Source organism: Chiloscyllium plagiosum, chromosome 17 (assembly GCF_004010195.1).
Source record: "Chiloscyllium plagiosum isolate BGI_BamShark_2017 chromosome 17, ASM401019v2, whole genome shotgun sequence".
Classification (NCBI taxonomy): Eukaryota; Metazoa; Chordata; class Chondrichthyes; order Orectolobiformes; family Hemiscylliidae; genus Chiloscyllium; species Chiloscyllium plagiosum.
Genome location: NC_057726.1, coordinates 64,511,734 through 64,523,457, shown reverse-complemented (window position 1 = coordinate 64,523,457; position 11,724 = coordinate 64,511,734). Strand labels below are relative to the sequence as shown.

Genomic DNA, 11,724 nt, shown 5'->3' with positions numbered 1-11,724 from the left:
AGCAGCATACCAGAACTTCAAGAGAGTCAGAGGGCAGAGGTGAGAGCAGTCACTGAGGAGAAGATGCTGGGGAAGCTGAAAGGTCTGAAGGTGGATAAATCACCTGGACCAGATGGACTACACCCCAGAGTTCTGAAGGAGAGAGCTGAGGATATTGTAGTAGCATTGGTGGTGATCTTTCAGGAGTCACTGGAATCAAAGAGGGTCCCAGAGGACTGGGAAATGGCTGATGTAGCACCCCTGTTTAAGAAGGGAAGGAGGCAGAAGACAGGAAACTATGGAATCAGAGAGTCAAAAGACATGGATCCAGACCTTTTGGTGTAACTCGTCCACACTGACTGGACAACCCAATCTGACCTATGGCTGGAAATGATAATATATTCATTTCACAGGTCGGCGCAACATCGAGGGCTAAAGGACCTGTACTGCACTGTAATGTTCTATATTCTATTCATGCATCTCAGCTCCGGCAGTGGATAAGTCGATGAATTTAATCAGGATCTGGCAAGGTGGAATGAGCTTTGTACAGAGTGCAGGCACCAGCATCCTCCAACTGCTCCAGATATCTGCAAAAGCCAACACTTAGAAGTTTAAAGTGAGGAGCCCTGTTGCCGAACCATGAGGTATTTCTTTGCTCCGCTGATGGGTATTTGACTCTTGAAGAGCACAGAAATTCTGGGATAGATCCTTGATCCGTGTTGTGTTCACTAATCTCAGTCTGGGCAGAGGTACACTCAACCTCAGGACCACACACGTTGGAGTCGGGAATGTGATCACTGTCCAGGATCAGCAGAAATGATATACTGCAGCTAAAATAAGGTTGGAAGAGTTAAGTTACACAAACCAAGTTCCTATTCTCTCGGGTAGGGAAAGCTGAACTAATTAAGATTAACACAGGCTAGATCCACAATTCCTTCGGCGATAAATCATAGAATCATATAATCCCTACAATGCGGAAACAGGCCCTTCGGCCCAACAAGTCCATACCAACCCTCTGAAGAATAACCCACCCAGACCCAGTCTCCGATCCTATCACTTTACATTTCTCCTCACGAATGCACCTAACCTACACATCTCTGAACACTATGCACAATTTAGTTGGCCAATTCACCTAATCTGCACATCTTTGGATTTCAAGAGAATCAGGGCGCAGAGGTGAGTGTAGTGGCCATCATAAGAGTCACAGAGATGTACAGCATGGAAACAGACCCTTCGGTCCAACCCGTCCATGCCGACCAGATATCCCAACCCAATCTAGTCCCACCTGCCAGCACCCGGCCCATATCCCTCCAAACCCTTCCTATTCATATACCCATCCAAATGCCTCTTAAATGTTGCAATTGTACCAGCCTCCACCACTTCCTCTGGCAGCTCATTCCATACACGTACCACCCTCTGCGTGAAAAAGTTGCCCCTTAGGTCCCTTTTATATCTTTTCCCTCTCACCCTAAACCTATGCCCTCTACTTCTGGACTCCCCTACCCCAGGGAAAAGACTTTGTCTATTTATCCTATCCATGGCTGTCATGATTTTATAAACCTCTATAAGGTCACCCCTCAGCCTCCGATGCTCCAGGGAAAACAGTCCCAACCTGTTCAGCCTCTCCCTATAGCTCAAATCCTCCAAACCTGGCAACATCCTTGTAGATCTTTTCTGAACCCTTTCAAGTTTCACAACATCTTTCCGATAGGAAGGAGACCAGAATTACACGCAATATTCCAACAGTGGCCTAACCAATGTCCTGAACAGCCACAACATGACCTCCCAACTCCTGTACTCAGTACTCTGACCAAAAAAGGAAAGCACTAAGGAGAAGGTGCCGGGAAGCTGAAAGGTCTGAAGGTGGATAAATCACCTGGGCCGGATGGATGAAGGGACATAATCTTCAGATTCGAGCTCAACCTTTCAGACGTGACTCCGGGAAACACAAGAGAGAGCGCAAACCTCACCCTTTCCCAAGGAGCTAAGGATCGGTTGAAAATTAAAAACTGAGACTGATCATTTCATTGCGGCTGAAGGGGTCTGGAACCAAGACGATTAAGTGGAGGTGCATGAGCAGATCTAACTGAGTGGAGAAACATGCTCGAGTGGAAGGTTAGGTGAGCTGGGCGAGGAGAAGGCAGCACCTGTGAAGCCTAAAGCTCACTGAGACCAGTGGCCCACTGAGAATAGGCAAAGGACTACCTGGAGTTACAGCAAGGAATGGGTAGTCCGCTGGTGAGGAAAATAGCACAAGAGCAATCAGAAAATGGATGTGTTTTGTGCAGGAGATGGAGACAATCATCTGCGTTTAGGAACAGAGAACTCTTTGATCTCTGGGAGTATAATAGCTCTTGACAGGGAGGCTGAAGCATTCAATCAATCAGGTGTGCCACATAAAACATGGCGAGGGCATCAGCAAGAATGACCCATTGAATCACTGACTTACCAACACAGCAGTGTATACCAGCTGCCCCCTAAAATATACAGGTGGGTGCTCCTGTGGTCTTATAACAGTCAACCACAAAGGCCACACGGTTCTGGAGATTGTGCTCACTCCCTGAACGCCCCTGTGAATACAGTCTCCCTTCCAAAGGTCCCAGTCACGGCATGGTTCCAGCCCAGAAGCAGGCCATTCGGCCCATCATACCAACACTGGCTCTCAATAAGATCATAAAATAAAGTACCAAAAGAGAAAATGCTGGAAAATCTCAGCAGGTCTGGCAGCATCTGTAAGGGGAGAAAAGAGCTGACGCTTCGAGTCTAATTGACCCCTTGTCAAAGCTGGTTGATAAAATAAAGTATATGACAGTGTCAACCTTTGGCGTTTGCTCAGTTCTGAGTTTCTTTGCCCACACTGATGGGAATAGGGGAGCGTGCACCTGAATTTATATAGCGCCTCAGTGAAGCTTCTCATGCAGTAAGTGACACTGAAGTGTAGTCTTTTGTTTTAGATGGTAGATGACCTGTTTCAGCTGCACGCAATGAGGATCAACTTTAGCCCTTACATGAAAAAGGCCCTCTGTCTTCTTCCCAATTCCCTTTGCAAACTACTTCTGAGAACACAGCACTTACCAGCACCCCTCAATGCCCCCCCCCCAACCCCAGTCCAACTCAATGCCCGTATCTCCGGACGCTGAGCCTCACACAGGGTTGTGGTTCCACAGGCATCGGCAACCAGGTGGCCAGTTCCATTATGAGTCAAAAGTGGGCTATTCAGCTGTGGAGGCATCACAGCCCCAGCCCAATCCTATCCTCTGTGAAGGTCTGCAAACGCTTAGAGCTTGGAATAAGGAAAGGAGGGAGTCACTGAATGACTGAGTAGGGCAGACTAGAAACCATCTCTCTCCTCCATTCCCCGACTCCCTCACAGTCACTCAGACGAGGCTGAACTGGATCTGGCCAGGAGGTCTCAGTACCATATCAGGCTGGGGAGTGACATCACTGAGCTACTGGGGAACTCCACAGGGCTTAACAACTTTGTTTCTGGAAATGATTGACCAAAATAAATACCTCGTGTTATACAGTGTTTAAGACAGTAAGACTGCACATCCAAAAGCAAGCCTTATTTAACTGAAGGATAGGGAATTAAAAATCAGGAATCCCACTCCTACTGAGTGGCACCCTCCACAGACGGCCACTTAGAGTTATATAGACATACAGCATTGAAACAGACCCTTCGGTCCAACCAGTCCATGCTGACCATAACCCCAAACTAAACTAGTCCCACCTGCCTGCGCTTGACCCATATCCCTCCAAACATTCCCTATTCATGTAAGTATCCAAATGTCTCTTAAATGTTGTAACTGCACCTACATCCATCACTTCCTCTGGAAGTTCATTCCACACTCTCTCTGTAAAACAAAAAAAATTGTCCCTCGTCTTTCTTAAATCTTTCTCTTCTCATTTTAAAAACAGTCTTGAAATACCCCACCCTAGGGAAAAGACACCTGCCAATTCCCTTATTGAGTGCCTCTCATGATTTATAAACTTATATAAGTCACCTCTCTATAAGTCACCTCTCAGCCTCTGATGCTCCAGGGAAAAAGGTCCCAGCCCTTCCACCCCCTCTTTATAACTCACCCCTTCCTTTCCTGGCAGCACCCTGGTAAATCTCTTCTGAGCTCTCCCCTGTTTAATAATAGCCTACCTATAACAAGGCGACCAGAAGCTGCCTCACCAACCTCAACGTGACGTCCCAACTCCATTGCTCAAAGGTCTAGACTTTATTCTGCATTGAGTGGATGAGATGGTTTTTGGGAATAGAGAACAAGGGTAAAAAATAGCTACTTGCTATGGGCATGGGTCAGGCTGGATGAACCCACACACCTTTTCCTAAACATCACTCCCCGATGCTCATAAAGAAATGTATTGCACCTTGCACGTGTAGAATCATAAAGGACACAAGAAGACTTTTGAGGTTTCTGAAGGTTCTTGAACCAACTATCAAATTAGATCCTTAATACTGTTCTTTCCCAGTAATCTTGCAAAATGTCTCCTTTTTGAAGGATTTATCCAATACCTGTTGAAAAATTACTAGGGAATCCACTTTGGTTGGCCTTTCTGAGTGTGCACTCTAGGTAAATACATACACCATTTATATGTAATAATTCTAAGTTAAACTACATGAGCACAGTTCCTGAACAGTTCACTATGTTACAAGACTCCTGTCTGCTGGAACATGTCACTAATAGACATTGCAACACCAATTTACAAACCTTTGTAAGAATCTGCTCTACATCACATATGGAGTTTAGATTAGACTAGATTCCCTACAGAATGGAAACAGGCCCTTCGGCCAGACAAGTCCACACCGACTCTGTGAAGACTAATCCACCCAGACCCTAATCAGGGTGGCACGGTGGCTCAGTGGTTAGCGCTGCTGCCTCACAGCGCCAGGAACCTGGGTTCGATTCCAGACTGTCTGTGTGGAGTTTGCACATTCTCCCCCGTGTCTGCGTGGGTTTCCTCCGGGTGCTCCGGTTTCCGCCCACAGTCCAAAAATGTGCAGGTTAGGTGAATTGGCCATGCTAAATTGCCCGTAGCGTTAGGTACATTAGTCAGAGGGAAATGGGTCTGGGTGGGTTACTTTTCGGAGGGTCGGTGTGGACTGGTTGGGCTGAAGGGCCTGTTTCCACACTGTAGGGAGTCTAATATAATCTAATCTAATGCACCTAACACTATGGGCAATTCACCTGGCCTGTACATCTTTGTGACTGTGGAAGGAAACTGGAGCACCCGGAGGAAACCCACACAGACACGGGGAGAATGTGCAAACTCCACGCAGACAGTATCCCAAGGTTGGAATTGAACCCGGGTTCCTGACACTGTGAGGCAGCAGTGCTAACCACTGAGCCACCGTGCTGCCCCACGGTTGCTGTTATTGCTCTATAACACAGTAGTTATTTGCCAGAATCTGGCCTGTGAAAATGCCAGGGAATTTGGTACCGAGTGGACTGGCAACTGTGCCATGGCAGTCTTCCTCCATGGGGCACAGACCCCTCTGTTTGCCCTCCAGCCTGTGTGCTGACCAGTTGCAATGCCCGCTGAATGGAATAGCAAAGGTACTGCAAATGTGTTTTGCAACACGCTGCCCTCATTAAGCATGCAAACAGCTTCCCACCCCCCAAACACAAATGAAAACAGCTCCCAGGTGTTTGTGACTTCATTTATTTATCACCCTTTGGTATTGTTCAGTGAACTGAAAAAAAAACTTACACTGCTGTTTCTCTGTGGCTCGGGGTAATACAACACAGTGCAGGGCACCTCGCATACAGGGTCACAGAGAGACACACATGCATGCACCACACACACGGGCTCAAGCACTTTCCTCTCAAACCTCCACTTGAGGCAATTGCTCCGCTCTTTGCATGTGTCTGTGTACAGAGTGTGAAGGGCCAGAGGGGAGAGAAAGAGAGAGGGGGAGGGAGGAAGCCAAGGGGCAAGGGAAGGAGTGTGGGAGGAGGACAGAGGGGCAAAGGTGGTTGCATTTCTGCCACTCGCCCCTCAGCATGCAGCCCCATCCCCGGAGTTTCGGATTTCCACCTCAGAACGAATGCAGGACATGGGAAATACTCACATCTCTGGTTGCGACGTTTGGTTTTGAACAGAGTCATGCCAAGCGCAGTGCTGTTCTGCAGTCGGGTTCTTACAATTCGCAGGCTGAGCTGTGCCGTGGTCTCCTCGAGTGAAGCAGCAGCAATCTCTCTCTCTCTGTGTGTGTGTGTGTGTGTCTCTCTCTCTCCCCCACATACACACATTCAGCACCCAGCCTGTCACCAGTACATCGCTGCTGGGCATTACACACGGACTGTACCACATCCAGCTCGCAAGGCAGGGAGGATACCAGGCTGTGCCACAAAGGGCCCTGCTCACACAATCTCTCAGCTCCAGGCAGGCAGATAATCCTCCCCGTCTCAATTAGATTTCGAGCTGACAGTCCCCTCCATCGGCAGAGCCCTCAGTTCGCAAACACGCACCCCGCCTGCCATTCCCCTCACCGTTTCCTGCCCAGCCCAGAGGAAGGACTCCCAGCACTAAAGATGTTTGTCTCCTGTGGGCTGTGTGCTATTTGTGCTGGTCACTGAACCCATTCCCATCCACTGGGTGGGGGTAAATGCTGACAAGGCCCCCACGTGAAAAGCAGCATTGGCTGGGAGGTCAACTCATCATTTGAAAGCTTTCCCAGGAAAAACTGGGCCAGTTTGTCTTGTATATTTCCCACCTGGAGGGTCGGCACAGCCCGTTCACTGGCATGATCACTTTGTCTGCACTGGCTTCTCCCCTCTCATAGAATCCCCACAGTGTGGAAGCAGGCCACTCAGCCCATCGAGTCACATCATCCCTCTGAAAAGCATCCCAGCCAGACCCTGCCCATCCCTCCATTTCCCACGCCTAACCCACCCATCCCTGGACACTCTGGGCAATTGAGCGCGGCCAATCCAACCTAATCCCCAGGGAGAACGTGCAAACTCCACACAGACCATCACCCAAGGCTGGGGTCGAAGTTAGATCCCCGGTGCTGTGAGGCAGCAGTGCTAACCACTGAGCCATCGTGCTGCCCCAGTGTGTCAATGGTTAGTTCTTGGTTGTGAAAACCGTAACTATAGTTAAAAGCAGCAAACTGTAACCAGCGAATGGGACCACCAATCTACTCCTCACCACCTTCGTCTTTCTCGCTTTCCTGCTTTGAACACCTCTCCTTTACCACCTGCGTTTTATTGACCACATGGCCATGCCTTTCAGCAGCCAACCACATAGATTCATGGAACACCTTTGATGTAAGAAAAGGTGTTCCAGCATTCTCAGAGAAAATTTGGACACCGTGTTGCATAAGGACAGGCCAGGTCAAAGGAGCGAATTTTAAGGAAGATTTTAAAAGGGGATAGAAAGGGGCTGTCAGGCAGAAGGTTCGTGGAGCCTGGACCGAGGGCAACTGAAGTCTCCACTGATGGAGCGATGAAAATTCAAGGTGGCAAAATTGATTGAGGTACAGGGTTGCATGCTATGGTTGGATCCAGAAGAGAACTTGGTAAAGATTGTAGGAGTGTTTTGATAGCGTGCCAAACATTGCATTTTTAGTTAGGCATGGTAGACACTAAGAATTTACAGGCCCAGAGCTCACCTCTGCCAGGAGGCTGCTGGAGTGAGTTATCTCCGTGTGGTCATGCGATCTTACATTACATCCCAATACTGAGGTAAACGTAGATAGTCGCATTAATCCTTAACACCTGGAACCTGGATAAAGTGGAAAAGTAGGTCCTAGTTACCCCAGTGACTAGGGGGCATTGATTGAAAAACTAGAGGGGAGTTGTGTAAGAGGAAAATTGTGTTCATCCAGACGATGTTGGGGGGGCTGGAACTCACTGCCTGAGGGAGAGGCAGAAACTCTGGACTTATCTCGAAGGTGTGGAACTCTAATACTAGAATCTACAGGGCAACGGGCTAAATGTTAGAAAGGTGGATCAACACGATGGGCCGAACAGCTTTTTCTGTGCAGTAAGTGTGCCATCCCCATTATACCTTCCCGGCATTCTCACAGTAGAACAAACATAATTAGTTCCGAGCAAGGGTCCCTCAACCCGAAACGTTAACTCTGACCTCAACAGATGCTACCAGACCTGCCAAGTTTTTCCAGCAACTTCTGCTCTCGAAGCACGATCAGTGTCAGAACGCGAAGCTGAAAATTAATCAGCCACCTTGTGATTTTGGATACTTCAGGAAGCTGAAAGGGGCCCGGTGGGAGGGGAGGTTAGTATCGCTGCCCTGAGTCAGATGCTCTGGGTTCTGGTCCCAGTCCTGGATTCGAAGGGCCCTCAAAAGAAGATGCCTTCGTTGTGAAGCCGAACATGTTGGTGATCAGCTTGCAAATCATACCGCAAAGGCAGGCTGGGGAGAGTCAGAGAGATTCCTAGTCAACCAAGGGGATGGAAAGGAATTGGAGTCACTACCATCAATCTTCACATCTCAGGACACAACATGCAGGTAAATGTGTACGTGGCTGGCTCTCTCTCCAGAAGGTGGCTCAGTGGTTAGCACTGCTGCCTCACAGCGCCAGGAACCTGGGTTCGATTCCAGTCTTGAGCGACTGTCTGTGTGGAGTTTGTACATTCTCCCTGTGTCTGTGTGGGTGCTCCAGTTTCCTCCCACAGTCCAAAGATGTGCCGGTCAGGGTGAATTGGCCATGCTAAATTGCCCAGAGTGTTAGGTGGATTAGTCAGGGATAAATGTAGGGGAATGGGTCTGGGTGAGTTGCTGTTCGGAGGGTCGGTGTGGACTGGTTGGGCCGAAGAGCCCGTTTCCACACTGTAGGGAATCTAATCTAATCAATGCACTCAATAAATGAGTCTTGGAAATGCCTCGGATTTTACGGATCGCCACTTTGATCGGGGAGAGAGTGAGTGAGAGAAGCCTTGGAATACTGTGAGGTTTATCAAACGTACGTTGATGTTCGAGGTCTTGCAGTTGAAAAGAGCACTTGAACTAATGAATAGACTCTATTCTTGAGCGGCGAGGTCACCTTGGATCGCTCACAGAGCTGACCATGCAGGGTATAAATAATCACTGGTTGTCGCAGGTTTTCAATGCATGCACTGAGGTGTACGAGAAAGCTGTAGCTATCCTCCCTTCCCAACTGTGAAGCCAGACAAAGGGGCCTAGACAGAGAACCTGCAGTTTCCCCTCTAGACCAGCACTCTGAGAATTAGCAGGGACTCAAATACCGTGAGTTTTGTTCATGTAAGTCTTTTCTGGTTGAGTTAAAGTAGCAAGTTGGACAGAAGTGTAAATTTTTCTCTGAGATAAAGACAGAATGTCTGTGTGAAAAAGACAGTTAGAGTCATAGAGGTGTACAGCATGGAAACAGACCCTTTGGTCCAACTCGTCCATGCCAACCTAACCTAATCTCATCCCATTTGCAAGCACATGACCCATATCCCTCTAAACCCTTCCTATTCATATACCCATCCAGATGCCTTTTAAATCTTGTAATTGTACCAGCCTCCACCACTTCCTCTGGCAGCTCATTCCATACACGCACACAGACACACACCACCCTGTGTGAAAAAGTTGCCCCTTAGTCCCCTTTTATATCTTTCCCCTCTCACCCTAAAACTATGCCCTCTAGTTCTGGACTCCCACAACCCATGGAAAAGATCTTGTCTGTTTATCTTATCCACGCCCTTTATAAACCTCTGTAAGGTTGCCCCTCAGCCTCCAATGCTGTCCGTAGGTGAAAGCCAAAGAACTAAAGCAGTGAAGGGATAAGGTTAGGGACTGTGTGGATTGTTCAGCTTTGTGACAGTCAGGTGGATAGCAGAATGTGCAAACCTTTGATCTCATGGCTTAGAGGAAGACCAGGAGTTGGCTCAGAGAGGCCATTTATTCTGAAGTTTAAAAGGTAAAACGTGAACTGGATTTTGAGGGCTAAATGTTTTATTCATTCATAGGTTGGCTAGGGCAGCATTTATTGCCCATAGGGCAGTTAAGAGTCAAGCACATTGCAGTGAGTCTGGAGTCACATGTAGGCCAGACCAGGTAAGGATAGCAGTTTCCTTCCCTAAAGGGCATTAGTGACCCAGGCAGGTTTTTCCCCTAACATTCAATTCAATTAGACCCTGATATTCATCAAACTCAAATTCCACCACAGAGGGATTTGAACCTAAATCCCCAGGACATTACATGGGTCCCAGGACATTACGTGGGTCCCAGGACATTACGTGGGTCCCAGGACTAACAGTCCTGTGACAGTACAACAAAGCCATTGATTCCCCATTTGGAAAATTAGGACAGAATTGAATTGAAAGACATCATTTTATTGAGTTTTGCTTTTCACTGAAGGGTCCTTCATGGTGCTGTTAGCCTGTCTAGCCTATCCTCACGATTTTCCAGCACAGTCCCAACAGGGTCAGTTTGAGAATTTGAAAACAACAGCAGAGATTGCTGGAAAAGCTCTGCAGGTCTGGCAGCATCTGTGGAGAGAAAGCAGAATTAACGTTTCGGCTCAGATGACCCTTCCTCAGAAGTGAAATTCTTCAGGCCACAGGACCCAAAACTTTCTCTCTCCAAAGATGCTGCCACTCCTAATGAGCTTTCCCAGCAGCTTCTGTTCCTGTTTCTAATTTCCAGTATTCACAGTTATAGGGTCATAGGGATGTGCAGCATACCCTTCGGTCCAACCCCTCCATGCCAACTAGATATCCCAACCCAATCTAGTCCCACCTACCAGCATCCGGCCCATATCCCTCCAAACCCTTCCTATTCATATACCCATCCAAATGCCCTTTAAATGTTGCAACTGTATTAGCCTCCATCACTTCCTCTGGCAGCCCACCCCACACATGCACCACCCTCTGTGTGAAAAAGTTGCCCCTCAGGTCTCCCCTATATCTTTCCCCTCTCACCCCAAACCAACACCCTCCAGTTCTGGACTTCCCCACCCCAGGGAAAAGACCTTGTCTATTTATCCTATCCATGCCCCTCATAATTCCGCAAACCTCTACAAGGTTACCTCAGCCTCTGACGCTGCAGGGAAAACAGAATACTCTGACTGATAAAGGAAAGCATACCAAACACCTTCTTCATTATCCTATCTACCTGCAACTCCACTTTCAAGCTTCTTTCACTTTTTTTAAAAATTGAGAATTCTACAATCATTACCAGTTTTCTTATTTACTCTGTATAATTCTGATCCCTCATAACAGTTCAAGTATTATATTACTGGGCAATGTATCAGCAATGTTTCTTCTTTCTAATTATATTTTCATAGCTTGCCAACGTTTTGATTTTATGTGAACATTGTCTGATGAGATCAGAAAGGAAGCCAGCCTTATTTCAGTTGTACAGTGTTCAAACAGATCATATATTAATATGTTGTTACTTCCGGCCCATTAAGACAAAAAGAAAATGTGATGTGGAGAAGGATTAAGAGAGTGATTGCGGTTCACCATGAGGAACAGGCGATGAGGATTCACAAGCCAAATTTGAGCTTTCTAATCTTGCAAGGAGCTAACTGAGAGAACATGGTGATACAGCCTGTCATTCATTGGTATATTGAAGCGTTAAGGTTAGTTAAAAACTACCTGCCTTACACTTCAAAGACATCGCATCCCACATCAAAGAAATGGAAGTCGATGAAAGCCAAGGTCTTTCTGGTGATCTGCATTTTCATGTTACATTCTGAAGGCCATTCAGACAAAACAGCTCCCTGACAGTGTGCCTTGTGTGTTTCACAAACAGTTCCTCAGC

At 47.5% G+C, this 11,724-nt stretch overlaps 1 protein-coding gene across 4 annotated transcripts in view; it reads right to left on the bottom strand.

Annotated features, from left to right (window-relative positions):
• The window catches only part of LOC122558575 (RNA-binding Raly-like protein), a 949,610-nt gene that overhangs the window by 427,100 nt on the left and 510,786 nt on the right, over positions 1–11,724 (bottom strand). Inside the window, exon 1 of one of the 4 annotated variants that reach the window (XM_043707328.1) lies at positions 6,059–6,469. The exons of the other annotated variants lie outside the window; for them this stretch is intronic. Coding sequence (XP_043563263.1) covers positions 6,059–6,239 — 181 coding nt within the window. The 5' untranslated portion in view covers positions 6,240–6,469. Of the gene's footprint in view, positions 1–6,058; positions 6,470–11,724 lie in introns of those variants that run through there. 4 annotated transcript variants of the gene reach the window in all.